The following is a 16,688-nucleotide window of genomic DNA, read 5'->3' as shown; positions in this document are numbered from 1 at the left end:
TATAATCCACAGAGACCGTTAGATTTCGTGAAGTTTCTGTATAGTTGCAATTTGAAATTGAACAAAGTTGTTTGTTTTGAGTATACCTTACAGACAACCTTTAAATGCCTTGTTATGCTGTAGTTACGAACGTAGAAAAAAGATGAAATGAAAAAATTTCTGTATTTTATATGACCTGCGTTATTTTATTTGAAGACGTCAGTGATGCAGAGAAAATAAGCTCTATATCCTTGAGATTATTTTTTAATCTCAACATTTAACCAGAAAGAAAAAAACCCTGTTTTTTAAGATCATTAAAAGAAGTGGGAAGGTAAAAGCTTTACATAATCACTGATTGGAAACTATTGGCAAAATCTCTCAACATAGCATCTTTCATCAATAACCCCCCTCAAAGAGATGATGAGCAATATTTAAACCAGAGGGAGTTGATGCGAAATATTAACCCATAGATTTGAATTTCTTATTTAGCACAATAAAATGCAGTGACTTCACCTTTCCTCTTTGTCCAAAGCTTTCTTGTCACACGGGCTGTTCTTCTTTGGTGGCACTGGAGGACACACCTTTCCACAAATGTCCTGGATGCTACGCTTGATTTGGCAGCTGCGTGCGGCCGCCTTGGTGAGGATCCGCTCGATGGCTGTAATGCCATCTCCGTGAGCGTGATGGCTTGTGTCCGGGTCCTCCAGCCAAGAGGCTGACAGGGAGTTCTGCTTGGATGACATCTTCTGATGCAGCTTGACGAGGAGGGAAAGCATGCTCTCTCGGATCTCAAGGATCTCGGTCACCAGCTGGGGGGGCGTGCCTGGTGAAACCCAACGGGTCGAGGAGCTCTTGGGCCTGACGACCTGAGCTGCTTCTGTGTTGCTTCTGTTGATTATTTCCTGGAACTTTCTCCTGCGCTCCGCCACCAGGCTGAACACCTGAGCTTCTCGTAAGTTCTGAAGAAACCAATGAAAATCATGGTTGCTTTTTTATAAAGTTACACATTTCAAGACACTCTCTAATGAAGTACTTTGGTCTTGGGGTGGTCGTCAGCCGTTGGCGGTTTAATAAATCCTCAAGGGATGACGATCGCTACACCAACAAGGTAAATTTTACCTTTTCTATTAAGAGATTATTATGCTGTACTGGATATATTTAAGAGCTTGAAATATATCAAAGATCTTCACAACAAAACAAGAGAAAGCACAAATTTTTACGTGCACTGTAGAACTATTTTGGTACAGACAACCTTTCCCTAACACAGCCGTATTATTGCTCACTTGGATTTTGATGGATTAGCTTGGAGTCTTATTACCATAACCTGACAGAACCAATGCAACCCAAAACAAATGACCATTATAAAATTTCAGCTGACATTACACCTCGTCTGAAGGCGTTCATGACAACAATATTAGCAAAAAAAATTCTAATCGCCCTGATGTAAAACACACAAGCCCTGTGAAGGATTGGCATGACCTAGGCTGACAGAAAAGGACCTGAGCTGCTCTCTTAAATAAACATACATCATAAAGCCCAGTCAAGCTACCATCAATCATACTGACATGCGGTTAAAAATCGTTTACACCAAAACCTGCATTGCACACGTAATTAGTTTCAGCAGTCAACAGGGAGGGAAACTGCTGGAGCACAGCATTATATTCACGCCTCAACACACTCAGGCTGGGCTCCTTTGGAAAACACAAACCACCAAACACATGCAAAGAAATGTTCTCATACCAGAGATAAGATAGACAAATGCAGCAGCTGGTGCTAGTGCCATTAAAGTAATTAGACTGTTTTATGGTAATGGGTGCAGACAGCTACCTCTCTCCAATTTCCTGAGAGACGCCTGGAGTTCTGCAAGAGCACAGCAAAATAAGTTTAAAGAGGAAGGCACCTGACGAACTATAGCAGTCTAGAAATACAGATATGAGTCCAACTAGAGTACAGCTTAAGGACGGCTTCCATATTCAAGAACAGTATTTTCTTTCCCCTGGTTAGATCACAAAGAAATGTTTAGTTGCCGTGGTTCTTCTCATGTCCGGTGCCCAGCTCAATGCTGGCCCCTTAACTGAACGAAACACTAGACGAGTTTTAAAACATGTCTGGGTTACATAGTCTACATGTTAAAGGTCACAGCTTTGTTGTAAAGATGGATACACTCCAAATTCGAGCAGAGGGAATTGGTGCTGGTTTTACTGGCATTTCTGAAATTGTTGTTTTCTAAATTTATATAGAATATAAATGTAGAGTTTAGTGGTTTTTAAATTACCATTTACTGTATTGTAAAGTGTTGTAAAATCATACAGCTACATGTTTATAACATTGTCAATGTATTGCAGTAAACGTGGTCTAAGTGTCCAGCATCACTTGCCTGGCCATAAGAAGAAGCTTCAGCGCTCGTGCTGGGAGGGGTCTCCCTCTTCACTTCAGGCGCTGTCTCAGGAACCCGGACCCTTACGAAGTTGATGACGTGGTGCAGATTGGAAAGCAGATTGGTGCCGGGGAACCAGCTATCATGGCAGTGCTCCTCAATGCAAGGCTCCTGTAATGGGAAGGTAAAGGAAGACAAGGCATGAAGAATTTGTGGACAAAACAGTGATCACAGGAATGAGAAATAAGACAATTGAAGGATAATGTTTTGATGCTGTACAGATTGTACTTGTACTCACCTCATCCTCTTTGTTGTCTTGAACCTGGTTGTCCAAGCCAAGTTCAATCAGATAGAGGACCATGCACAGTACATGTTCAGACATGTTCTGGTGATCCATCCATATCTACAACATAAAATGATATAGTTATAGAGATACAACAATAAAACAATATTGAGGTTAAAAAGTTTTTCTACTGGAAAACTATAGAAAGTACTTGTTAGACAGCCTGAATATCAATACACAAACTAAAACAACCATCCTATTGTGGATGGCTTATAGGCTCCTTTTGTGGAGCAGTTTTATAGGTCATGTACTTCAGCCTTTTCTTATAACAAATCACTACCAATGAATTGAAAAATCAAAGTGTAAACTGAGATGAAATACAGGCTCACCTTGTAGAGTAGAGTGAATATCACAATGTGCAGGGTCTTGCAATGTAACAGTCGGATTAAACCTTTGTAACAAGGATGCAGAGGAGTCCTCTCTTTGTAAGGTGGCCATGGGTTTCCAGTATGGATGCCATACTGTTTCAAACTAGATAATGCCATCACAAATAAGGAGAAGGAGAAAAAGCAAAAAAAGAAAAATAAAACAACTTCAAACAAAAGCTTCATAGCCACTAATTGATTTACAAAATGGTTTCAGTCTTTGCAAGAGCACTCTTTTAGTGATGACTGCATCATTTTAACAAAAAGTGGGTCAGTGTGACGTGTAATCCATCACAGTCAGAGTAAATGAGTAACGGGAGGCTGCTATCACATTGAAGGTGGAAATAACAATTTCAGATGTTGCGAGGAGAAATACATCACACTATTGTTTGCACTAAAATACAGTATAAACAACAGAAAACATACATTTTAATTTCAAATGAGTACAATCATCATTTAAAATACAAAATAAAAGATCGGACAGCAGGTCAACCTTGAAAAAAATCTGATCAGTTTATATTTATATTCCTATCAATTTTCTTGAAAGTTTTAGCTCAACTATATTACACACACATTAAAAACTATTAAAAACCAACAGCTGTGGAGTGCTGTGCTTCAATTAGAATGCCATCCAGCCAAGCATATGCTGCTATTAGACCAGTCTGTCATTCTGTGACCTACATGTGTTGCATCAAGATACATTCAAGTCCTTTTTCCACTGCAGAGTCCGGCTTGGCACAGCCCGGCTCCACTGGACCAGGACTATTGGCGCTAATATCCTGGTCGTTTTGCATTGAGCTGGATACGTCACGCAAATCAAATTCTTGCTAAAGGGAGATTTGAAGGTTAAATATTGTTTGAAATACACTCAGATGGTGGTGAAAAGGTGGCAAAACTCTGAAAAATAGTTGTTTTAATTTATGTTTTAATAATTTACAGGCCTGTACAGTAAGGTCACGGATTATTATAGACATCAAAATCTGTGACAGGTGTCAATTTGGTTATTTGTTATAAGTGTGATATGACTGTCATGAAGAGGTGTCAGAAACATTAAAAATCTTGTTAAAAACTATCACTACACTTAGAATCATTTTTTAATCGTTTACCAATTTATTAAACGGCCACAGTTGGTTTACATATTTTAATGACCGCACATAGGCATTCAGTGTGATGGTCAGTCAAACAGTTTAGAGTCAAATACGAAGTAATACATTATATTTTCTCCGTCGATTCGATGGTAATAAAGGAGCTGTGAAGTTTACAATCTCAGCCGTATCAGTATTTACACAGTTTACGTAAATACTCTTCTTCTCACTGATATTCAAGACGTACCTGCGTTCTATTGCCCTCTGCGGTCACAGAAAATGACGGGTCACAGACTTTGATGAAACACGTGGCTGGAAGTGCTAATGCAAAAACGATCAGCCCTGCTTTTAAGCCGGACCGGCCCGGGTCAGCCCGGGTCCTTTTGTGCAGTGCAAAAAGGGCTTAAGGTTTAAGAGCACAAGAGTTTAAGAAACTGCAATCTGAAGGTCGTTTTAATAAAATCCTAGAGAATGTACGAAGTACAAAGGCACTGATATCAACACCTGATTTATTCGCATAAAATTAGTATAAAGGAAGGAAATTGCCCTGAACACTTTCAAAAGCTTATTCCTCTCTTCTTAAAATCCTATTAGCCACCTTGTAACCTTTCCAAGGTTGCAAGGAGAATTTTGGAGAAAATTATCCTTTAGGTAATTCTTCCACTTCCAAACAATGTTACCCTGCATTTAAGCCGCAGTCAACAAGATGAATTTTCACAATTCAATTGCATTTCAGAGAGAAAAAAGGATCGTTGAGGTTGGTCATTTAATTGGAACCCATTCTGGAAGGTGTAGCGGTCACCAATCCTGAACTTTTCTCATCATGCTCTTTCGTGATACAGGTGACAGAGGTGAATCTAATCCCAGTCTAATGTGGACAATAAATGAATTATTAGGGATAAATAGTGGAAATGTTGACTTACAATGCTGAGTATCTGTCCATTGCTGACTGAACATCACGGCGATAGACTGTTCTGAGGACAACCATGATGGTGTCAAACTCCTTCTCCCACACCTCAGCTATTTAGAGGGAACAAAAGAAAACAGAGAGGGAAAAGCTTTGCTACAAAGTGACATTGAATCCTTTGCTCCCAGTTCTCATCTATCCTTTAAAAATGGTGAAAATCTGCCCCCAAGTGGTGATTCTTGTCATACAAAACCCTAAAGTTTCAGACTAAGGATTGTTCTCTAATCATATTTATCATTACTAAAAAACCGCAAGTAAATGGATAAATTATTTAGTCTAATAGGTATGTCAAACATAATGCATAGGGTAAAAGTAATTTTTATCTCTAATATACATTTCAATTTTTATATTGTGTTTTGTTTATAAAATGTAAAGACTGACTCATTATTCCAACTATTTGCAGTATTTTTTCTGTTAGGTGGAAGTCCTTGCTTCCTAAATCTCTCCATTTGTTCAACAGCCTCTTCTAATGATAACCTGTTTAGACAACAGAAGAGTACCTTTGTATTGATTCCAAAAACAAAACAATCCATCACTGTAAAGCATCCAAAATTTTATTCTGCCATAGAGATTTCTACCCTATAAAATCCATGGACTGGCTGTCATTATAGATGTCTATGGAGTTATTTTAGAAGCGTCTCTAAATCTTCTGGCAAGAATTTTTGCAAAGAAAACTAAATTTATAAAACTTCAAAATGCAGAAAATTGTACGTATGCCATATTTTTTAATAACTTGCCTATTTTCTCTTGTTCCCATGGCTTTGTTTTTGCATTTTGAGTTTTAAACCAGGTCACAATTCAGCAGCACTGAAAGGTAAACATCTGTAACTTTTCCAAGTCTTTATATTTTCATCAGAGGTGCTTCTTATGTCTACATAATTTCACTCAGACCTCTTCAACTCTTTGTAAGGAAAGCAAAAAGAAACCAAAACCAGGTCTCTAGCATTTTGACAGAGACCTAATGCTATTACATCACTGATGAGAACTCAATATCTAAAATAATAATAATAATAATAATAATAATAATAATAATAATAATAATAATAATAATAATAATAATAATAATAATAATAACAACAGCAACAACAGTTCAACATTTCCCCTAAATTATTTTTTACTGGCTAAATTTTTTCTGATTTGTGCAACTTTATTATTTATTATTCCAAAACCTTTTGTGCTATATATACACACACACACAGCACCTCATACCATTGTCTGTTTCTCCTTTGTACATTTTCATCAACTCAACCCTCTTACCTTTAGGTGTGTACATGCCCTGCTGCATGGAGCCTCCGGGCTCAAACACAGGCGCTTTGAAATCAGCCACAGCAGAGAGAACGTCCTCAAAACTGCAGCTACCTGGAACAATGCCGCTCTTTGGGTTGGGATTTTCTGGAATCTAGAAGAAAAGTCTTAAGGGAAAAAAAATCCTTATGGATAGTATGATGGTCTTTAGCGCCTTTGTGAAGTACTGAAGGATACAAGATCTAACAGTGCACTGTGGGTTCGGTCGTTCATGCACAACTGGGAGACCATCTCGGACCGAAGAATCTCATCGTCCGTCATTCCTGTTAGAAAACATCACCAGGAGAGAAGGTGATTAAAGTTACACAAAGCATGACAGAAAAAATTGAAATTTTACAAGATCATATCATTCATGACAGTCATTAAAAATAAGGTAATGCTGTTGTTCTTAGTTTGTGCAATAATATAACAAATATAAAGAAAGTGTAAAAATAAAAGTGAGATGCTGCCCCTTAATTCCGTAAAATACCTAATTAAAGTATATATTTAGATTCAAAATCTAATTTAAGCACATTGTAACTCACAGTTACTCTCATGCTACCAGTAGAAAGGAGGAATCTTGTTTTCCACTGCTTACCCAGATGAATGCGAAGGCTTGTCAGTATGACCAGAAATGTCAACGCTCCTTCAAGCATCGGCCTCTCCTGCTCAGAATCTAACACGGCATTCTGGTGCTGAGAAGCCATCGTCAGGAGGTCGACCACTTTAAATCTGTACCAGAGAAGAGGTGATTCCACGTTCCAGAAAGCTTAAAACTAATGAAAATACTATTTGCACAATAGAAATAGGGGAAAAAAAGCAATTCACCTCTCAAAAACACTTGAAATGAAGTAGTCAGGATCCAGTCTCGATGCACAAACCTATAATAATAAACACACAAAAAATAATTTAATACAAATAAATAGAAGGAAAAACAAAATATAGTTACAGTGAGGCTTCGCTTCCAACCTGAAGGAGATAGATGTCTGGGTCTATCATGGAGTTGCAGAAGTGTGATTGCACATAAGTCATAGCTTGTCCTTTAATCTGCAGACCATTCCTGACCCACATATTGCTGTGGATCTCTGACAGGCATGCCTTGAATAAACAAAAAATGTTTTGAGCAACACACTAGTACTTTTAAACTTTGGATGTACAGGGAAAAAAAGAAGTGTATCTGTGGTTTTCCGTTATCATACCTGAATTTGGAGTGGATGCACCATAATCTTCATCAGCATTTCCTGATCAGGCAGGAGGCTATCCAAATCCAACCCTTGACATTTCACAGCCTGCAGATTTGCAACCGAATAATTAGCGCCAAAGCACAGAACTGAATCACAGACTCGCTGTTAGAAGGGAAAAAGCTCCGACATACCCTGCTGAGGAACATGGCGTAGTAGCGGTGGAGCGGCAGGTGAAACGTCACTTGATTTGGAGCAGGCTGGGAAAGACATGCGGTGAAGAATGAAGAAAATAAAATAAAAAACTCAGAAGGAAACTTATCTGCAAAAGCAAAAATTTGACAGAGAAACTCACCTCATCTATGAAGCCAATGGCATCAAACCAGATCTGCAGTGTTTCCAAACAATAGCGAACAACGGTTTTTGTATATTCCTGGGTCTCCTGTTAACCAAACATAACAAACTAAAATCCATTCTGAATCATGCATTATGGATTGAACACATTAGTCATGCTTCCACCACAACTTTCAATAGATTACACTGAGATTGAGTTAGATAGACTAACACAATGTAGCTTCCACAAAAAAAAGTGCGGAATGCATTCATATTCAGTCAACTTTACTCTAAGAGCCATGTAATAAAATCTAATCCAAGCACCTGGCTTCAGAAGTCACAGTATCAGCCAAGAGTCAAAAGTTTTGTTAGAGAATATATTTAACAGACAGCTTCATGAAGACCAAGGCATGCAGCAGACAGCAGACAGGTCAAGGATAAAGTTCTGGAGAAGTTTAAAGCTGGATTAAGCTACCAAACAATCTCTCAAGCCTTGAAGTCTCACATAGCTCTATTTGATCCATCATCTGGAAATGAAGAGAGGATGGCATAACTACAAACCTACCAAGACATGGACACTCACTTAAGCTAGCAAGCCTGGGAAATAGAGAGTTAATCATAGAAGTTAGTCAAGAGGCTCCTGGTACCTCTGGAGAAGCTGCACAGCTCAGGTGGCAGCTTAGTCCTGATCACAGTTTGTTTTGTCCATTTTAGTACATGAGAGTGAAACTGAATTTCCTTTGGCCCAAAATATGCCAGATATGAATCTTGGCAGAAAAACAAACAATGCGGAAGACCAAGCACAGAAAACTCCCACTATGACACATGGTGCTGGTAGCGTCATGCTGTGGAAATGCTTCCCTATGACAGGAGAGCCGCTCAGAGGTGAGGGGAAGACAGATCAATCTAAATACCACAATCCTGGAAGGCCGATGAAGGCACCAAAAACTGATAAGGGTCAAGCGAACGGCGTGCTCTACAGCATTAATGTATCAACTCAGGGAACTGAAAGAAAATGTTCAAGATTATGTACCTTTTACTTCTACATCACAATTATGTGCTGCTTTTTGTTGATTTATCACATATCTCTTTCTTGATGGATTCTATGATGTATTCATTTTTTTGTGTGTTTTCTTTAAATTATGAATGTTAGGTGAGTTTTGCTTTTACTGGTTGTATTCCAACTTGTTCATCTACACACAGATGTTTCCCTTTTGGCTAATTGCCTGTTCACCTCCTGACTGGTGAGGCAGGTTTAGCTTCCTGGCTTGCATATTTGTATGCTTGATAGTTCTTCCTCTGTAAGTAAGCTGGCAACAAATTTTACCAAGGAGCATCCAGTCTGCCCAAATTAAACGGGGAAAATAGATACATTGAGCACTTGTTCTCTGTTTCTTTGGCTATCCTACTAAATCAACCACCCATAAATTTGTTTTAACTCTGGCATTCTGGACGCTCGCCATCATTCTTTCAATACCGAAAAATGTTCTAACAGCAAGAGCAAGAGGCTGTAAGAAATGTAGGCGTTAAATATCCAAAGCTCCAACAGGCCTTCAAAAGTGAAAGCATGAAGCAAAGCAAAAAAGCTGCAATGTAAGCTTCCTGAACTTACTTTGACTTTGCAGTGTGTCAAGAGACCCCACATTGGCTGTGCACAGGCCTCGAGTTCTGCTGCAAATGCTGCATAGTATGTCTGAGACTCAAATTCCACGTGCTCGTTCAGTTCCCGCTTATTCAGGTTCATACCTTAGAAAGAAACATGTCAAAATTTAAATCAATGCTCCAAAACAAAAATGCAGCATAGTCTTGTTCTGCATTTTTATTTTTCACTGCTCTTGGTCATTAAAACATATTTGCAGGTATTTGTTCAGCAGAAATATCTATGCTGCAAATCTTTATTAAAAATTTTATAGCGAGAGCAGAGCATGGGTAAAACCCAATAGTGACACTGTGTTCAAGCTGTCAGCAAGAGGACACTTAGGTCCACTGTGCAAAGGTGAATGTTATTTTTAGGGTCCTACCAGACTACATATAGCAAAGTGGGGAGCAGAGACTGAAATTTCTCTTACAAATTATTTTTCTAAAACTCATTCATTTTATTGGACACCAGAATGACTAAAGTAAATGAAAAACTGACTATAACCAGTAATCCCACAACGTTCACTAAATTCAAGTGTCGGGTTTAATTCAAGTGTTGGGTTTAATTAAGGTCTAGTTAAGATAATAAACTTGTTCATTATCTTAAACAATTTAAGATAATGACATAGCCAGCTGATCGATTACATTCAGGTCATAGAAATGAGAGATGCCATTAAAATTCAATGAACAAATAAAACGTACCTTGAAAAAATGAAACAAAGCTCATCCAGAGCATCAACAAGGAATGGTCTTCCAGGAACTTTTTCGCTACACTTTGGTGTGAGAGGATGTTGATAAAGTCACTAACTAGGGGCCAGTAAGTGTTGTTCTTTAATAGTGCTTCACTGCAGTTTACCACAACATGGCGATTGTTCTCTTCATCTAAAGGGAAAAAGAAAAAAAACATTTTAATTAGATGGTTTCTTTCAGTAGAATGTAAATGAAGGAGCTTTGTTATCTGTTGTAATAGCTCCAGTTCTTAGTCTTTTGTGCCTCTCTCAATTTTTTCTCCATTAAGATCACAAATTTCTAAGGCATTTTGTGCACTAATTAGGTTGTCAAATCTGTTGTGATGCATGTGGAAAATGAGAAATACAACTGCCTACACCAGAAATTCTCCAAAATTCAAGTAATGCCTCTTATAAAACACTAGATCCAGAGAATACAAAAGAGGAACAAGCTAGAAAAGCTTATAGGCCAAGAAACTAGAGCTTTACAATATGTTGTAGCTATAGTTGTTATTATTGTATCAGTGGGTCCAATATTCACATCACAAAGGACTATTTGGAGTGAAATAAATGTTGGGTAATATAGTAGAGTAAACATTGGACCCCCAGTATTTGTGGGATGTAGACACCGCAACTAAAATCTGCAAATACTTGGGACCCCTTTAAAAACATTTATTTATTAACAGTTCGAACACCACAAATAACTGTTGGATTTTGTTTTAAATAAAATCATTTACATCATGTGACAAACATTAGTCTTTAATTTTAGTGTAAATCTTTTGACACGAGAATTCTATGAAGACACTTCAGCCTCTACTTTGTTTTTGCTACATTTTAAAAGTTCAAACAGTTTTTATTTATCTAATAACACAACAATACTCCAACAATATGATTCCATTTGGGATTAATAAAGTATTGTGCAATTAAAAATTATTAGTCATGTCACAATGAATTGTTATCAAAGCTGAGTACCTGTGCCGATCTTTATACTATCAAAACGTGTGAAATCAACATAACACCAAGTGGTAGATTTGGTTAACCTACCCTGAAGTTCACTTTTGATAAGGCAACTTTCCATCATGTAGAGGAGCACCGTAACCATGATGTCCAGCAGCTGGCAGTCCTCCGTCATGTGTCGGGCCAACTCCTCGTTGCTGAACAGCTGCACACTAATGTGCACAATGCGGTTGGACATTGTGTCTGACTCGTGGCTCTTCATCAGGGTTTTCATGATGAAGGCGTAATGCTGAACGAACGTCTTTGTGAATGTGATCTGGCAATTGAAAGTAAATCACACTTACAGTCTGTTGTGCTGACAGTGCCTGTTTTTCTGCAGCTAAATGACAGCAGCGCAAGTAAAAGTTTATTTTGTTGCATGGAAAGACACAATCATGAAGTAAAGTTAAAAGCAAAGAAGATAAAAACCTTGAAAAAGTGAAAGCAGGAAACCAAATACCTTGTAATCTTGATCTGGCAACATGTTCAACAAGAACGTGACCATTTTCTGTGGAAATTCAAATTTTATTGTCCAAAATAGCAACTCTTCCAGAAAGCATTTGTGCTTTAGCGAATCAATAATGTATGGATCTGAGGGCAAAAACACAAAGAATAATTCAATTGAGTTCCTGTGTTGTGAAATTGTATTTTACACCCAGATATTTACCTTTGGTACTGCTGCTGAGTTTAACCCTCTTCCTCTGGCCAACAGATTGACCTCCATCTTGATCCTCCTGAAAAAACAAAACAAAAACAATATGAACCAACAGTTAAGCAATATAAAATATGTAAAGCCGATTAGCAGTTTAATTAGATTAGTTTGGTTCAGAATACTAACATGATCACACTGAATAGCCACAAAGAATAATAGACCAAAACAAACTCAGTCCTTTGTGGAGTAAACAAATATAATTCATTTTCTTGATGACAGTAAGTGGGGAAGAGTTCCTGAGGCATGCTGATACAAACCTCTTTAGTAGACTCATCTGGGCTTCCTGGTGCAGTGGTTCCTAAGAAAACAAAGTAAAAATTCTTAGCCACAAAAAAGCAACAAGAAAATGAAACTTTACCAGAAAACTGAGGTGAAGAATGGAAAAAAAACAACCTTTGGGAATTAGAGCTGAGATAGTAAATAGTGCTAACTCTAAACTTAGTTTTAATAGTGGAAACATCTCATTCTGCTCTCAACAGGGTTGTTAGTTGTCATCCACAATGGACCAAGGAGCTTTGTTACATCATAATACCAAAACATTTTTCTTCACAACACATTTCTAAAGCTTAATAAATGAATTAAAAACATTTCAAAAAGTTTATTAAGGAAAGAAATAACAGAAAAAAAAATCTGATGTAATTAAATTAAATTTAAGACGCATGACAAAAAAAAATCTAAGTTGTCAAGACTTTTTAAAGGCCCAAAATTTAAATGCTTGAACTGAAGATTTTTAGGATGCCAGGGAAACCATGTAAAAGTAACAGCAATGTCTCAACAAAAAGGCAATTCCGATGCATTTGAAGAGTTACAAATCTAATTTTTAAGTAATTTTCATGTGAAACCATATGAAAAAACCCCCAAAAGGAACAGGATTTTAGCATGACATCAACAAATGAGCACAGATGCCAAAGGCACTATGATTCCCCAGCTGTTTTACCCACCACTCCTCTCACCCCTCTTCACATGAATCAAAAATCACACCATTACATTATAAACCTCAAAATTATTTCTAGATGGTTAACAGATACATAAATATAACCGTACCTAGCAGGACCATCGCCCCGGCTCCTCCTTCAGCACCAACAGCAATGTCAGCAGCAGCACTTTGGTTTTTCTCCTCCACAGACACCAGACCTGAATTCTTCAGTGCTGACAAATATTTGTCGTAGTTCTTTTTAGCATACAAATTGTCTTCTTTGCCTGAAACAGCAAATAAGAACAGCAACTGTTAACGTAATCGACAAATATAAAAACAAAACATCTATATTAATTGGCAGGCATTTTAATCGTGGATATTTTCGTGGGGGTAGAGGAGTTTTAGAGCACAAAATCACTCAGCTGAAAGTTTCAGGAGCTTTACCATTTAACATGAGTGAATTACATAACTTCAAATTAATTACTTGCTTGAGAAATGAACAAATAAAGTTAAATGAAGGTGCATGGCATCTAAAGATCCACTATGCATAAAGCCAAAACAGTTACCCATGCTGAGTTCCTTGTATGTTTGCTGATTGGTCAAGATCTTTGTCAATACTGTCCTCATTGCTCCTCCCATCTTTGTGAGCTCCTCCAAAAACGTGATCTGAGGCTCCAGCTGTTGAAGAACCTTCTGCAGATCTCTCTCCGCTGATGTGTCTGGCAAACAGAGATAAGCAGCATACGTCACAAGATCCAGCGTTTTCTGAACCACTCGTAGATGCAGACTACGGTTGTGTAATGCCCAGATTATGTATGCATAGTGAACGCTGTTTTGTAATTATTTTTCAACTAGAGAAACACAGCTTTTATAAAGTGGAAGACTTTTTTAACCAGGATAAAAACTCATAAAGCTGGATTATAAAAACTCACAAAAATCGAATTTACGACAGTGTCCACAGCGGCAGAGCCAGATAGAAGGGAGACAATATCAACAATCATGTGATATTAAGAGCAAATTGAAATTACAATATTAGATCACATTATTCTGAATAAATTAATTACTTCAGGGGTGTTAAATTTGAAAGCTAAGAAAGGTTTTCCAAATGCCAATAGTTTGCTCAAGGTAAATCTGTTTTCACCTGGTTCAATGTATCCATCTCTCAGATACTGAATGATGCACAAGATGAAGCGAGGCAGAACCATCTCAGACATCAAGAGAAGATCTCGGGGTATGGAGGGAACATTTTCCCCGGTTCTTAACCTATGCCGTCTGCAAAACCTGTCAGTGAAGAAAAGTACAAATATAAATAAATGATGGACAAACTTAAAAAAACAACAAAAAAAACATTGGCACAAAAGAAGCATTTTTCGCAGTCCTTCTTTCATGTTTGCACATTTGTTTTTAATGACTTGATTATTGAAAGCCACTGTAATTAAAATCATTCTGAACAAATATGCCAACAATGTGAATGGATTTGCAGTTATTACCCAACCACATAACTTCGTATGATTATTAAAATGATTCCTTTTGTCCAAAAACTGCTGAATAAACAATTATTTACCAATTAAATGTTTTCTGACATTTATGTTGCTAACTTAGCTGCGATTCATGGATGAAATTATATTTAACTAATCAGACTTGCACTCATAAGCATCTACTTTATTTTAACTATAAAGTCCAATGCCATAGTTTTACTAAGTATTAATAACTTAACTTTAAGACCTTTTAAAGAACATAAATGCACACTTACATACTGATGAAAATATAATCACTTCACGTATGCATAACTTATTCAATAACTATTATTATTCACTAAATATGTGTTAAATATTTTTCAAACAAAACCTTATGAAATAAAATATAGACTCTTTTGACGAAATAGCTGGTACTGAAACATATATGTTTTGATTTTAATTCCCTAAATTAGGAACGTTAAACTTAAATGTATTTATACGCCGTCAAGTCAAGGACAAAATTTAATCCTGGCTTCTTATAGATGAGTAATTGAAGAAAGATACACGATTCGAATAAAGAAAAGAAAATAAACAAAAATAATTTTTTCAAGTATTTGAACTGTCTGATCCAAGCCAATCTGTGTGATTCTGATTAATCATCAAATTATTTGGGTGTATATGAACCAACATCCACCAAAACTCCAAAAATTAAATTGATTAAAACAAATCCTACAAAATGTAAAATCAGTTTGCTTAAAGTTTATGCTCTGCTAAAAAAAAAAAAAGAGATTTGTTTTTTGTATTTCTAGCCCTGTACAATTTGACTCATAGTAAACAAAGATTAGGACATACCCTCCTTAAGTTGCTTAAGACTGTAATGACATAAGCAAGTCACTCACCAGAAAATTTCTTTAAAGGAAGATAACCGCATAATTATTTACACCCAAATGAAGAGGAATGCTATATTTTTACAAGCAGAACTATACATCTGCTTTATGTAGGCATCACTACAAATTTACTTGGGCAGTAGATATAATCTCAAAGACAGTTACCGGTATCAAGGCGTCTCAATATTTTTTTAAAGGCACTACATTTTTAAATCATATTCCTAGAGTTCTGTCATTTTATTGAAAATTCAAAGAAAGTGCCAGAGTGACCTGAGCTTAAGATGGTTGAAGCACACAGTAACACAGCAAGCCCCTCCTCCACCTGTTGCTATGCACTGACAGTGAACTGTCTGAAAGAAACCTACACTTTTCATCTAACAAGGTAATTCTGTCTTGTATTTGTCATGTGCTGACTTTGTGTTGCCAACCAAGTCATTTTTACTACATCATATTTTAATAACCTTTGTCATGTAGCTGTTAATGCCCACATGAATGAAAATGAAAGACAGACAGATTTACATTTATACGTAACAGTAATAAATACAAGTCACTTGTAAGTTGGATGGAAATGTTTCAGTTTCTATAAATACTTTTTAAGTAAAGAGTGTAATCGAAACAAGTTGCTTTTATTGTGCCAATTATTGCTGCAATAATAATGATTAAGTCAGTTTTTGTTTTGTTTCAGTATCATGTATTTTATATTTTTATAAAATACATGAAACTGTATTTAAATAAATAATAATGCCTTTATTATTTACAGATAATAAAGGCATGCTAATAAAGGCATGCTTTATTATCTGTAAATACACAACCAGGGCATATTCAATATATATTTGAATATTTAATTGTCTACATTTCATTTTGAGAATTGCAATAAATGCACAAACTTATTGTAAAGAATAAAACTTTTTGTTTACAGAACTTTTTCCACGTAAAAAGCTGTTAAAATATTTAAATTTACCACATGTTAAAAAAATGTTATACGGTTTTGAGATACATTAAAGAAACAATGGTATTTTTTCTAAATAATCTGTGTGCATTTTAAGAATTTTTTATTAGAATTATAGCTACACCTGCCATTTTAATATTGGGATTTTTTTCTCTTCTTTTATGGCTAACCATTTTTTTGATATAATCTTTCTAATATAAATTTTGTCTGAGGTAAGATCCAATTAACAATGACAATAAGTTTTATCGTTGAGCGATTACATTGACCACTATCACTGATTTACGACATTTACTTAAAAGCAGTTCCTAGTTTGACAGAAGAAATAATCTAGTTTAGTCACCCGTTTATGTTATATCTAAGCAGTAACTATTTGGTTAAAAAGAGACAAACAGACTAGATGCTGCTAAATAATATTACAGTCATGTTTAGGCAGTAAAAGTTACCTGCCTGGTCTAGGGAGCTTCGACACTACAGATTGGCAATAATTCATA

General features: G+C 36.5%; 1 protein-coding gene across 3 annotated transcripts in view; it reads right to left on the bottom strand.

Moving 5' to 3' along the window:
• ubr3 (ubiquitin protein ligase E3 component n-recognin 3) overlaps positions 1–16,688 on the bottom strand; it is a 39,612-nt gene that overhangs the window by 22,247 nt on the left and 677 nt on the right. For 2 of the 3 annotated variants that reach the window (XM_044131460.1, XM_044131461.1), the window contains exons 2-24: positions 14,046–14,185; positions 13,471–13,623; positions 13,033–13,188; positions 12,246–12,286; positions 11,944–12,010; positions 11,737–11,867; positions 11,325–11,553; positions 10,255–10,434; positions 9,527–9,660; positions 7,937–8,023; positions 7,776–7,841; positions 7,600–7,689; positions 7,370–7,498; positions 7,229–7,281; positions 6,999–7,132; positions 6,599–6,684; positions 6,374–6,515; positions 5,073–5,169; positions 3,029–3,170; positions 2,655–2,759; positions 2,357–2,527; positions 1,807–1,839; positions 493–938 (exon numbers count right to left, since the gene is read on the bottom strand). In XM_044131460.1, the coding sequence (XP_043987395.1) occupies positions 493–938; positions 1,807–1,839; positions 2,357–2,527; positions 2,655–2,759; positions 3,029–3,170; positions 5,073–5,169; positions 6,374–6,515; positions 6,599–6,684; positions 6,999–7,132; positions 7,229–7,281; positions 7,370–7,498; positions 7,600–7,689; positions 7,776–7,841; positions 7,937–8,023; positions 9,527–9,660; positions 10,255–10,434; positions 11,325–11,553; positions 11,737–11,867; positions 11,944–12,010; positions 12,246–12,286; positions 13,033–13,188; positions 13,471–13,623; positions 14,046–14,185 (3,012 nt within the window). The remainder of the gene's footprint in view (positions 1–492; positions 939–1,806; positions 1,840–2,356; positions 2,528–2,654; positions 2,760–3,028; positions 3,171–5,072; positions 5,170–6,373; positions 6,516–6,598; positions 6,685–6,998; positions 7,133–7,228; positions 7,282–7,369; positions 7,499–7,599; positions 7,690–7,775; positions 7,842–7,936; positions 8,024–9,526; positions 9,661–10,254; positions 10,435–11,324; positions 11,554–11,736; positions 11,868–11,943; positions 12,011–12,245; positions 12,287–13,032; positions 13,189–13,470; positions 13,624–14,045; positions 14,186–16,688) is intronic. The other variant, XM_044131462.1, reaches the window with a different exon arrangement.

This window comes from Gambusia affinis, linkage group LG11, assembly GCF_019740435.1.
Source record: "Gambusia affinis linkage group LG11, SWU_Gaff_1.0, whole genome shotgun sequence".
Taxonomy (NCBI): Eukaryota; Metazoa; Chordata; class Actinopteri; order Cyprinodontiformes; family Poeciliidae; genus Gambusia; species Gambusia affinis.
Note: the sequence above shows the minus strand (reverse complement) of the source record. Positions and strands in the feature narration are given on the sequence as shown.